This window comes from Parasteatoda tepidariorum, chromosome 5 (genome assembly GCF_982258835.1).
Source record: "Parasteatoda tepidariorum strain Cologne lab strain chromosome 5, Ptep-v5.0, whole genome shotgun sequence".
In the NCBI taxonomy this organism is placed as follows: domain Eukaryota; kingdom Metazoa; phylum Arthropoda; class Arachnida; order Araneae; family Theridiidae; genus Parasteatoda; species Parasteatoda tepidariorum.
In genome coordinates, this window is record NC_141759.1 from 119,182,593 (window position 1) to 119,196,829 (window position 14,237).

The 14,237-nt window shown below is 26.9% G+C and overlaps 1 protein-coding gene across 10 annotated transcripts in view; it reads right to left on the reverse strand.

Annotated features, from left to right (window-relative positions):
* The window catches only part of LOC147810102 (uncharacterized), a 49,446-nt gene that overhangs the window by 18,628 nt on the left and 16,581 nt on the right, over positions 1-14,237 (reverse strand). For 6 of the 10 annotated variants that reach the window (XR_015434216.1, XR_015434217.1, XR_015434220.1 and 3 more), the window contains exon 5: positions 7,434-7,577. The exons of 1 other annotated variant lie outside the window; for it this stretch is intronic. Coding sequence is in view for 2 of the 9 variants with exons in the window: in XM_087164993.1 (XP_087021119.1) it covers positions 10,601-10,613; positions 11,722-11,854; positions 13,821-13,950 (276 nt within the window). In the remaining 7 variants the exon portion in view is untranslated. Of the gene's footprint in view, positions 1-7,433; positions 7,578-10,518; positions 10,614-11,721; positions 11,855-13,688; positions 14,034-14,237 lie in introns of those variants that run through there. 3 more of the 10 variants (XM_087164993.1, XM_087164994.1, XR_015434221.1) reach the window with 2 other exon arrangements.

Genomic DNA, 14,237 nt, shown 5'->3' on the forward strand with positions numbered 1-14,237 from the left:
TCTCAGAACCAGAAGCAGTGGACATAAACCGTTCCTTCCCCTTGTTCTTAAAAGTTGATTAAAAATCTTCTTGTTTGTAAAATATATAACTATTATAATTTCCGCGTAAGCATATTTTATTTTAAGAATCCTAACAAAAATTAGATGATAGCTGATTAGAAAATAATAAAATGTACTTGAATAAATAATTAAATTAAAAACAAAATGTGCGAGACAATAGCAATTAAAACAAAAATAATTTTTCTTGTTAATAATATATAATGATGATCTTATATGATATACCGGATCATATTCAAAACTGTTTTTATCTCTCTTTTTTCCCAATATTTTTTAAAACATCTATATAAATGTTAAGATTTATATTTGGCAATATTTGTTAATTTTTTTTCTTCTTTTTTTGTAAATTTTTATGTCAAGGGAAGTTTGAAGTTATGAAAATCACGTAAAAGATAAATTTTTCTACATTCCAATGGAAAGATATTTATCATATAGGGAAAAAATCTTTAAGCAAAAAAAAAAAAAGAAAAAGAACTCTGTATTAAACTTGGTTCTTTCAGCATGCCAAATTTCAACTTAGTTGCATTCCTGCAGCCTGCAGAGTAACTTTGGTCTATTTTCCCATCATGTTTAGAAGTTACAAATTCTCAAATTAACTATCGAATGTTAATTTTTTACTTCCATTGTAATCCCTATATAGTTTTCTACACACCTTAGTAATTTAAAGTTCTAAGTGAACAGAAATGCAAAATGAATAGCAAACGTTAAGTTAAACTCCCAAAACAATCCCTTTCAAGTTTCTGATATAGAAAAAAATTTATTTGATATAAAGAAAAAACAAGTATCAAGTTCGGTGAGCACGGCAGCCTTTTTTTTCTTTCCAAGTTCATATGAAAGGAAATTTTTAGGATTGGTCAGAGAGCAACTTAATTGATTAGATCAACTTTAACACTATAGTCTCAAGTAAAAATCTGTAAGAGTCAAAATAAAAAAATAAATAAAAAATCTGGTTAACATAAGCATTAATAAAAAAGCAACACACAAAGATCAAATCAGGCTATAATTTTTGATCTTCTTATACTTGTAGTTGATTGTTTCCCAAGATGAATTTATATGAATGAGTTATTTTAATATTTTTACATGAAATTATCTTAAAAGTGTTTTTATATTCCTGTATGGTTAATTTATACATAATTACTGTCCTTTGTCTTAGCATTATTTCTTATGTAAATATGAATACCGAAGAAGGAAAAGAATTTAGTAACTTCCTAGGAAACATATTTAGGTTAACTCTTAAACAATTACTGTAAAACAAATAGCATTGCTATTGATGAGAATGTTTGCAAGCTTTAATGATGCATTTTTATTGGAGTTTTCATTGACAAGTCTGGTAAATCATAGATTGTTCAAAAAACTTGAATGAAAATATTATTTCAAATTATTTATATAAAAACAGATACAAATTTTACCCACTGTCTCCTCGTTGCCCAGACTGGTCAACGATAAAATTATAATAATAATTATATAACTCTGAAGAAGCATCATAGTATTTTTTTTCTCATTATAGTAATAATTTTTAAGTAGGATTATTTTAAAATTTCTTGTTAGAATTTTTTTTACTAAGTAAAGAAGTTTTTAATAACTTTTTTTCAGGAAGAAGTTAGACACTGTTAATAAATTATTAAAAAAAGGAAGAAAATTAATGGTAATAAAAATTAATGGTAATAAAAATGTTAAGTCTTTCGCAACTTCAAAAATTAGTATAATTTAAATATTCCATCTAGACATAAATGTGTAAAATGTTGGATCTTTTATAATTCATGCATTTAAATGTCTATTTTTTAGTAAATTTACTTTGAGGAGGTAACTCAGATACTTCTAAACTGGATTTCATCTTTTTAATTCGAAAAATATTCTGGAAAAAAATTATTAATATATTGTATTTTTATTAAATTTTTCATATGAAAAAATTCATAAGCAGGGGGAGGAAAACTACTAAATTATTGAGTCGAATCCTGAAAGAAATATTTACTATATGTTTATACGTTATAATACGTTTCCCTCTAAATAAAAAAGCCCTAAGCAAAGATCCCCTCCGCTATTTTTGGGTGTTTATTTTAACTTTACATTTTGCTTTGCTGTACAAAAAGTGTAAGATTTAAAAGTTTCAAGTTACGAAGGATAAGCGGTGGTGGCTCAGGGGAAAGAACGCTAGCCTACTAATGAGTTTTGAGGATTTGAATTGCTGGTTGATACGAATTTCGTACCCGGCTGACATAAAATATTCCAAGTGATAGACGCATTGTGGATTAGAGTCCTTCGTCTTGCTAACCGTGGGAGGTTTTTGCGGTTTTCCTCACCCTGCCATGGAAACGCGGTGCAGTTCCATGAAAAAGTTCTCCATGAAGGCAATTTGCTCCCTATACTTTTGTACAGGAGTTCTCTTATTTTTTGGATTAGATTCAAAATTACAAGGATACAAAGTTGAACATTGATAGTCGTTTAAAACATTGATAGTCGTAAGCTCAAATTCGGTTCGGCTGTTCAACGACAGTTATAAAATAAAATCACAAAGGATTATAGAAAAATGGACAGGGAGTGCGATGAAATAGAAAAATGACTATTCCATTATAATTTTGGAAATTGTTATCTGCAAAATCTGGTGTAAAAAAATACTGTACTGGCTGCTCTGCAGAACACAGAAATGCAAATACTAATTTGAAATTTTAAGTGCTGTAAAGGCTAATTTTGTTCATGAACTTAATACCGGCATTCAAATTTGTTCAAAAATTAATTGTAATTTTATTATCGCCTTTTACGCAGCTTTTTTTTCTTTTTCTTTTCACGTTATATTCATTTTGTTTTACTGTGCAAAAAGGATAAGATTTATTATTTGAAATTATGATGAGTTGTAGAGAAAATTTAGATTTCGATAATTAACTTGAAAATTATTAATCGTTAATTAAAAATACTACGATTGTTTGATATGTTTGCTAGAAAAGAAAATTTAATCAAAACTACCAAAATATTGTAAAACTTGCTTTATTTCTGGCTGTAGGGGAACACCAAAAAGCTCAGTACTTTTTAACAAAGTGGTTTAGTAATGTTTTTGGTAAAAATAACAAAAAATTTAGATTTTATAATATGAGTTGCAATGCGATTAACGTGGTAAAATTTCGTACTTTTACCATGATAGTTTAGAGCACTGTATAAAACCATTTGTTCAGAAATATTTACTATTCAGTTTTATATTTTTTACTAAATGTGAGGTTATAAGAGCTATAATTTTGAAAGCTAGAGTATCCGGTAAACTGCTATCATTTTAACAAAAAAATTACAAAATAAATGGTTTAAGTACTTGGTTTTATTAACAGAGTTGTGGTTTTGTTTTGAAAAAATGTTATTATCATAGAATGCGGTAATTTAAGCAAAACTTTTTCTTCTCGTAGTTAGCTGAATTTAATTTGCTGAAATAGTGGATTTATGTGTAAACTTAACAAGAATTTTGTTTTGAAATTCCAATATGTTTGAAAGCAATTGCAAATTTAAATACTCATTCGTTATATCTTTCTTAAAGTTTTTTTTCTTTTTTTAGCTTTAAATATTGACTATTTATCAATTGTTATAAAAAATTTATTTTATAAGCTTGCGCACAATTTGTTGTCAATCAAAAGTAGCGAAAGACAGCGAGAGAGAGATTTGTATGTTACCTAATATCACACTTAATATTTATATTGACATTTTTAAAAGCAATAAACTTAATAAATCACGTTAAAACCATTCCCTATTTAAACTTTGATAGGTCTTGTTAACGATTAAAATTACTTCTCATTATTTTTTCCAATTGAATTACACAATCTGTATTCCTTAAGTTAGTTTTTTTTTTCAAGTCGAGATAATTATTTTTCAAATTTATTAAATCCTCTATTTCATTATGCTTAACAAAATATTCTTACATAAAGATACAATACTTGTATATTTTGAAAATAAAATTTTATGTGTTTTGTGAAAAGTGAAAAATATTGCAGCTTAAGGAAGTATATATAAAGAAAAAAAAACAATGATGAATGAATGATAAGCAATTACGGGAGTTGGTGAGAGGAGTAAGAAAAGGGTAAAGCCTGCTAGTTTTTATTTTTGTATAAATGGAATTATTTTTGAACAAAAAATAGACAGGTAGTTTTTAACTATGCATTTAATAAAATATTTAAAGTTTCAAATGATAAAGAAAAAATAACTTTCTTTACGTAAAATACTCCTTTTTTTAAAACTTTCTGAATCTTTGAAACTCTTTTTTTAATGAATCTTTGCTTAGTCCCTAGTCCCAAAGGGGTCTACTTCCTCTTTGCAAAAAGAGAGAACTAAACACTTTAAAAGAGCAAGTAAGTAAAATGTTTTTTCTCTTCAGCTAATGCATTTATTTTATTAATCACATACTTTTTATAATTAGTTTTATTCGTTTTAATTGTATTTGTTAAGTTTTTAGAAATTATGTTTTATAACAATAATTTTTTAGTTGGCTATTTCATTTTATACTCTCCTGTAAGCTGCTAGTTTAGTTTTAAAATGAATTAGAAGATTTTTTTCATAAATAAAAGTTCAATTAACTCTATCTAATAAAAGAAGAATTTATAATTTCTTAGTCATTCATAACAAATGTTTCTTTCATTTTTCAGAAGCATTGATTAATTTAATAATTTGCTTAATTTCGGTAGCCATTTTTTTTCTTTGAAGGACTGTAAAAAAACATTATTTGAATAATCCAAACCGAGGGTGTCAATTATTGTTTCAAAAAATACTTTTGATTAGATATGATAAGTAATTTTAAATAATTTTTAAACCACCAAAAAATAAATAAATAAAACAAATATTTATAAACAATTTATTTGTTTTGATACTCAATATAATATATTTTGTTTACTAAATAAATGAATAACAAAATGACATATTAAATAGAAGGACCTTATTTCTAATTTTTATTTTGTTGCTTTAATATTTTTTTTTTTTTTTTTTTGCATTTAATGAATTGCTGTAAAGGTATAAGAACATTTTAAATCTTTATATTAAGTTTAATTTTACAATTAAATTTGTTATAAAATTAATTAATTTGTTATAAAACTACTATTACGTTGTAAAATTAAATTTGTTATAAAATTAATTTACTTTAAAATTAAGGTTCAATTTTTTTGAATTGAAATTAGAATATTATTTCATGGTTATTGTTTTAATTTACTATTTTGAGTTTTTATCTGTTTTTATATAGTTGTTAATTCTAAAATATACCGTTCAGCCTTCACCTTTAAAAATTTTGTTTTTAAGAAACTTATATTTGACATATTTTCAACAATAAAGTAGCTTTAATTAATTGTTTAATTCAAATTTAATTTGTGATGATAACTGTGTAGATGAAATATATAATCCAGAAATTGTTGGAAACTTTCCTCTAAAATTCAGGAAATTTTATTTCTAAAATTGAGTGGGAGGCCTTAATGACAAAAGCTTTATTTAGAATTTATCTATTTATTTTAATTCTAATTGGCTAATGTCTTATTTTTTTCATACATATCTTATTTTTTTTCTAAATAAGAATTAAAAAAATTGTAAGAGAAAATTTTTAACAACTTCATTATTTTAGAAAAATATTTAACTTATTATTATTTTGCAATTTTATTATAATATTATTAAATATTTAGTAATTCACATATTTTATCCAACTTCAAAAAACGATGCATAATAAGTTAAAATTTCAAGTCTAATTATTTACTTTAGATTTAGACCTGTCCTCTAAATTTTCCCCTACAATTCATGACTAAATTTTATAGTCTTTTCCAATCATAATTATTTTTAATAAAAATCATCAGTAGTTTATGCTAAAATACAATATGCATTGAGCATAAAAAAGATAGTTGTTTAACATTCAATTTATTGTCAGTTACTAAAAATAAAAATATTTGCCATAATTTTAATAGATGATCTTTCTCCTTCATTTAAATCAAAATTAATTTCATTTAAGTAAAATAATTGTTTTTAACAAAAATTATAAAATATAAGAAACAGTTTTGATTTTGTTGATTTTTAACTGTTGTTATGATGATCATATTCTAATTAATTCCTTTTCTTTTATGGAAAGACAGGATGAAAGATCCAAGAAATGCCAATCCAGAAGTCAACAGAAAAGAAGGTAAGAACATATAGTGAAACATTATTTTGTCTCAGTGACATGAATTTCATCCCATATTTTGTGAAACAGGGTGACCCGGGGTAATTCACGATCACTGTGCTTCTGGGGAAAATAATGATCACCTAAGTTTTATTTACAAAAATATAAATATATTTTTTTGATTTGAGACATGGACAAGAATGCTTGTACACTTTCCTAAAGTGTAACTACATTTACATAATAATAGTTTTTTGTTTAATCTAACAAAATAAGTATCTTTTAAACTGCTTTCTGTATTTTCCATTTCAAAGATGGGTTTCAAAATGTGTACATTTCTGCAAAGATCCTCCTCCTTCTCTTAATAATAAATATTTTGAGTTACTTTCTTTTTCTTTGATCAAAAATTGTGTAAGCTTTTGTTTAATTGTTTCACATCTACTGTAAACATTATAATTGATTATAGGAAACTCTATCAAATGTTGCCCCTTATAGATGGGGTAATTATTGATCACTGGGGTAATTTCTTATCATTGTCATTTCTTCCTATAAATAGTATAAAAAATTGCTAATAAATAGCTAATTGACTTTTCTTAAATAACTGTTCATATTTATTAAGTGGGGCAACTATAAAATATATTTTAACTGTAATCACAAAATTTGTTTTTAACTGTATACAAGACAAATGAGTTCTGATTTTCACCATTTCTGGTTTGTCTTAACTTGCTTCTATCTTAATTTTATGTGTGTGCATTGATAGAATAATTTTTAAGTTTATAAATTAGCCTAATATAAATAAGAATATAATATAATTAGCCTAAATATAATGTAAATATAATATATATAATATAATTAGCCTAAAAAGGATACTATACTTCTAGAAAGCAAAATTAGTGAATTTCTTTTAATGATTGAAAATAAAATTTTCAGTCTGTGAGCTGTTGACAAACCTTACTTAACTTTATACTTAGGATACAGAGGTGAACGTTAATAGTAGTAAACCCAAAAATTGGGTCGGCTGTACAATGACGGTTATATAAATATGTATATACTCTTCATTTTAATTATTCAATTAGGGGCGTGAACAACTCGCTCTCTAGCCGTGAGCCAATCACTACACACCTAACATGTCACAATAATTTTTAGAAGAACAAAACAATTAATTTGGTCTAATTTTCCGCAATACACATTTTAATAGCAAACGTGAAAAGAGAAAATTTCCTCTGATCTTAACTATGCTTAAAAGGAGTCTTATAAATCTACATAGAAAAACACTTACCATTACTACAGCTTCGGCTACACTAGTCAAAACATCAGGCCCCGTGAATGGAAAAGTATCTTTTGTTCAGTCAGGGCAAACAGTAGGACTTTAAAGCATTTGTCAGGTCCGACATTTTTCAGCAACTGAATAAAAGAAGCACCCCTAAAAAGAACAAAATTAAAAATGTGCAGATAAAAAGCTAAATATTTAGTAAGCCTAGAAGATAAAAATAAATAATAAAGTATGCAATTAAAATTATAATTTTTTTTACGATATTTAATTGAAGACATGTCAAATAATATTCTAAGTGAAATTCATTGAGTAAGGGAATTTAAGTACTTGGGTTCAGTTGTCACTGAAAGCAATGATATTATGTCAGAGATTAAGCAAAGACTAAATGCTGGAAATCACAGTTATTTTGCACTTAAGAGATTGCTAACATCAAAAGTAATAACGAGGCTTCAGGTTTATAAAACTATAATCAGATCAACCTTAATCTATGGATCAGAGACATGGACTCCAACCCAGAAACAAGAAAAAATGCTGATTACCTGGGAAAGAATAATTCTTAGAACTATTTTTGGACCAGTCAAAGAGGGTGATCTGTGGAGAAAGTGATACAATTTTGAAATTGCAAGACCATTTAAAGAAAAGGGTGTCATAAATTATGTAAAAGCAAAGAGAAGTCAATGGCTAGGACACCTTGAAAGAATGGAGGAAAACAGAGGCATTAAGAAAATATTCAAGGGGTAGTGCCAGAGGAAAAGAGGAAGACCGGCCAAGAGATGGTTATGAGGTAGAAAAAGACCTTAAGACTCTAAAAGTCCAAAACTGGAAACAAAGAGCTAAAGACAGGAGACTTTGGAGGAAATTTTTTAGTGAGACCATGGTCCAACATGGACTGTAATGCCAGGGAGTTAGTTAGAAATTTATTGCAAAAGGATCTTTTACTTATTAACTTTTTCTCTTTTTATTATTTTAATCGATTTCTTTTGAAAAATCAATAAATGTAGGAATATCAGTGGATAAATGTACTAAGAGATAGTCCGAGTATTTCTGCAGGGGAAAAAGGCTCTAATTGAATTCAAAAAAAAATTTATTATTTTTTTTCAAGAAAAAAAAAATTTTTTTTTAAGGAAAAAAAATTTTTTTTTTAAGGAAAAAACTAGGACACTTACGAAGATGATTGTTTAATCAAATGTGCTTTCTTTACGAATATGTTCTCCAGTGAAAAAAAAATTAAAGCTATTGGTTTGAAATAAAAGCGATGCACTTCTTTTTTTCCACTTTAAATTAATACTTCTTTTTTTTAAAAAACTTTTCTTTTACAAAGAAAAGTTGCTTTTTTACATACATTTAAAATAAATACATATTTTTTTAAAAATTCAAAATATCAAAAGAGATTACGCTTAACAAATTTAATATATTAGGAGGCTTTGCTTCATTTGTGGATGAAATATGTAGTTTTCTTTTTAAAAATTTTACCATAAATATTGAGATTTATAACTTATTAAATGGTAAGATTATGTTAGTCCAAGTATTTTTGGAGGGAAAAAAGTTTTAATTGAATTCAGAAAAAAACTTTCTCTTAAATATATATATATATATATTCTCCATTTTTCGAATGATAATAATAACTGGGACACTTACGAGGTTGATTGTTTAATTAAAGATGACATAAAATGTGCTTTCTTTACAAATATGCTCTCCAGAAAAACAACGAAAGCATTGGGTTTGAAATAAAGCTTTCTTCCCCCGTTAAATTAATACTTCCTTAAAAAAAACTTTCTCTTTAAAAAAAAAAAAACTTTTCATTTACTAAAAATAAGTTTATTCTATTTTACATACAGTTAAAATAAATAATTTTTTTATATTTAAGATACCTAGAGAGATTACACTTAACAAATTTAATATACTGGGAATCTCCGCTTTCCAATCCTCATAATTGATTTTCATTCCTTACTGTTTATTTCTTAAACATCAATATTTTCCACAAAAACACAGAATATTTAGCGAACATGTAAATAAATGAGAAGTAATTTTACTTGTCCTATAACTAAAATAGGAAACATTGCATTGAATTTTAATTTTAAAAATGTCACTATAAATGTTAAGATTTATAATGGGCAACACACAATCTCTTTTTTTCTTTTGCTACTTCAGATTGACATCTACTCTAGCAAGAATTTTTAAATTAAAGATATTAAGATTTTGTGCGGGAAAAATAATTTTTTTTTACAATAATGGAAAAATATTCGGTGTTTAAAGAAAAATAGGCTGAAAAAAAAACTGACTTAAGTTTGCAATAGCTTTTGAACAAATGCGAATTTATAAAAACGCTGAGAATAAATCAAAGTATAAAATGGTACAACTAGCAAATTAAATTTTACCTCTGTAGTTACGTTTTACAGATAGTAGATTGACGAACATGTGTTTTTTCTTCTTCTTTTTTTTACTACAAGTTTAACAGTTAATAATTCTTAAACTAACAGTGGAATCATATATACCTAATTCCTTAGAACATTTTGTGTACTATTCTTCACACCTTCATAATTTTAAGTTTCTAAGTCTTATAGACGTTAGGCAACACAGTATTATTTAAGGTAAATCAACAACAAAAACATGGGGAGGGGGAGAAAAGAATTTGCAAAAAAGGCACTTAAAATTTTAATGCCTTTTAATCAAATTGGAATTTTAGAAGAAAAAAAACTCTTAAGTTCATATACAAATGTGGCCCTTTCAGCATGCCAAATTTCAACTCAGTAGTTGAATTTTTAAGGACTGTAGAGAGGCCTGTATGGTATTTTTTACAACAAGTTGAACAGTTAATAATTCTTGAATAAATAATAGAATGTTAATTTTTTTTATAGCATCATAATTCCACAACACTCTTCTACACGCCTTAATAATTTAAGTTTTTAAGTGTTATAGCTTTTGGGGCAGCAAAGCAAAATGCAACATTAAGTTAAAAACACAAAATAGCGGCGTTGGAGTAGGTGGTACCTCTTAACGATGTATTTTTTTTGTACGTAGAGATGATTATCTGAATATTGATCAAACATATTTCAATGTGACACCTAAACTAAATTCTATTTGCACTTACGTAAGTGGCAGCTGTGTATCTCCTGGTTGGGCAAGCGTAATAGTATAATCAGAAAGCAAGAGGGAAAATACAACATGATCATTCATTTGCCTTCACTAGAAAATAATTTTTTTTTAAGTGATGTGTCTTTAAATTTTATATTCAGTTACTTTTTCTTATCCAAACATATCCATTAACAACATATCCAAATCATTATCTGATTCAATCAATTTCTTAGATGACATAAATAAATAAGATACGTCAAAATTAGACCTTAGGATAAATTAGATATTTAGACAACAGTATAAACTAAACCTTTAAAATTTGGAGAGCTATAAAATTATGGCATACTTGAATTAAAATCCTTGGTCTTTGTACTGATGGTAAAAGAACTTCAAGCATGAAATTAGATATTATTCAAGAAAAAATGATTATTTTATACTAGTAAAATATTGTTTAAACCAGAGGTTCCTGAACCTTTTTGTTTCGCAGACCACCTGCCATGTTTCTCCATTTTGGATAGACCCCCTGCTTTCCTGATATTGATTTTTTTGTAAATTCATCAACTTAATTTTGTAATGTATTTTTGATAGCTGGAACAGTGCTACTCACAGTGAAATATTTAAATTTCTAACTGTAGTGAAGTATATTGTGGAAAAAACATGTTATTTTATACATTTATTAATTAAATTCAATCTAATTTAATATATAAATGGAATAAAATAATTCCACTATATAACCCGTACTCCGCTACAAATATTATAATTGCGGAAATAAGCTTGTATACAAAACCATAGTAGTGTATTGTCGGTCTGCTTATTACGTTTTCACATAAAAAGTAGGCAGCAAATCTCCGTGATCTTGTGCGTAGATAAAGTTGGCAGTCTAGCTAGCTAAAGAGTTAACACAGGTTAGACTACAATTTACCACAGAAAAATACTTTTTTGTTACAAAATAAAATCTTACACGCAGAGAAAAAAAATTTACGCAGGCAGAGCTGCAGGCAACTGCTAGTTTATAATAATTCAGTTTCATACATCAAAAAATAATCCTAATAACTTAAATTTTCATAAAATTTTTACTTCATAGCTACTTTTGTAAATTATGTAGAATGTAGATAGATATATGCTTTTATATTATAAGGTAATATAATGTAAATAATTAAGTACTATCAGTGTATGTTGATTATTCCATTCATGAAATGCCAAAATTAAAAGTCACTACCTGCCCATATGAGATCCACTATCGTTGACCCCTATTTTCATTTCATGGACCTCCAATTTTTTTTCACTCGACATGGACCCCTTGCAGGTTGTCATCGAACCCTGGGGGTCGATATAGACCACTTTGGGAATCACTGGTTTAAATTATTAAACATTGTTCAAATTATTGTTAAGAATTTTAAGACATACAATTAAAAGAAAAATGTTTTCAATACCAATTTATCATTATGGATTTTAAGCTCAGTTACGTTTATTTTCAACATCTACAGAAAACTAATAAAGACCGATTAAGGATTGCCACTCAAATCTGAACAAAAAATTCCCTGTTACATATTATAAACAATATATTAAGAGGGAATACACAATCACTATGCTCATGTATGATCTATATTAGGATAACTATACAGATTTTAATTGCAGGAAAAACTCAGAAATAAGGAACAGTTCAACAAACTACTTAAAAAAAATGCTACAGTAAATGAAATAGCGTAGCGGAATAACGGTTGCTAATCGGTCACAAGGTGATAAAATATAACACTAAAAAATTGTCAGTCAGCAGACACCAAATTGATCTTTTCTTCTACAATGCACCCCATGTGCGTTTTGTTATAATATTTTAAAATAAATATGGGATTATTTTTTGTATTTCGCAAAATTCCAAAAATTACTTTATTTCATACTTAATTTTTTTTTTAAATTTTTAAAAATGAATTTTGTAATGTTGTTCATATTTTGAGAATGCTTAAACAGGGTTCCCACTAAATTTCAGAAAAAAAAATTCCCTGACTATTTCAGTTAAACTACGTAAATTAAAATGAAAATTGAGCCCTACGTTCATCAGAAAACTTTGATTCTTTTATTTATAATGAGAAATATTAGATTTTCTGTGTAAAAGATTATTATTAAATGAACAACGGGAACATTTCAGTTTGACTAAAATGTGTATCTTTTATAACAAATAATTATGATAGATGTTAGAATTATTTAACTTGAATCTCAATAACTGGTTACTGTTATTGACAATTTTAATACTGGTTATTTTCTAGGCATTATATAGGAATATTCCAGGTCTTTGTAAAGGTTTTAATATAGGAATATTCTAGGTCTGATAATTCCAGGTTTTCCCCTTGTCTCCTTGATCCATTTGAACACAGTTTAAAAGAAATGCCTAACATTATCAAAAGTTTTTCCAATCATCTAAAATTTTTAATTTTTAAAAATGCATTACTGTTAAAGGTGTTACAGTTGGCCGGTATCAGAAATTTCTGAATTTTAGTACATCCAACATGAAGAAGAGAGTAAGTAACAGAGGTGATTGTGACACAAAGTAAAAGACCCTGAAAATTTTCTGTGCACAAAAGTGACATCTAGATATTAATTTATATGCCATACATGTTTCATATTTAACATAATAATTTTTTTAACTGACATTAATAATTAAATGAAATACTAATAGAAAATTTCACACCTTTATAGTAACTAATTCAAGAAAAAAATTACTACTCAGTGGAATTGCGATATTGGATTTTAAAATTGTTCAATTTGAATCAAGCTATTGGATTTTAAAACTGTGGAAATACTACTTGAAATATTGAATTTTTATATTGCGCAAATACGAACCATGATGCATGTAATTTTTAGATTTCGTTAACATGAATCGCACTGCGTATTTCTCAAATCACCTTTAAATACAAAAATAGATGTTTGATATGGGTCAATATGAGCCATGATATTGGGTTTCAAAAACTCATGAATATGAATCTTGATATTGGACTTCAAAAAACTTGTGAATACGTATCGTGACATTAAATTTTTAACTCATGCTAATACGAATTGCAATATTAGGTTCTGATATCACGTGAAATTAGATTGCGATGCACGAATTTTAAATTGTGAAAATACGAATAACATAACTTTTAAATTAGATTGAAGGGGAGGAACCCTCTCATATTAAGTTGAAGACAACTATGACAAAAATCAAACAACATTTATTACTAACTGTAACATAACAAGATAAAAACAGAAACGTAAAATTAAGTATGAGTGTGCACAGAGCAAAGTTCGAAGCTTCTTAAATACTGAAGAAGGATACAAGGTTACCGATCCTGTGTATGTCATCCAGCTGATTCCCTTGGCGACTACGCACCATGCCTGGTGCCACATTACTCCCCACTGGAGTTTCATAGTCATCAGATTCTGAAACAAACTCTTCTTCCATACCGAGTAACATACTTCTTTGAGTCCGGTACCCTTTCTGTCAATGACTGCACAATTGCAGTCATTAGCAGAAAGCCAATGACTAGTTTGCTTTAGCTAGAATTTTAAATTGATAAAATTAAAAAATAAATAATAAAAATTCTTAAATCACAGAAGAGTTTAAAAGATAATTCCCTCTAGAAATGATGTTTTTTCCTTCATTTTTTGAAAGAACACCATAATTTTTAAAGAACATGATAAAATAATTTTATATTCTAATAAAATATTCCTGAGTGGTGATCTTGTTAGGAATTCAGATAC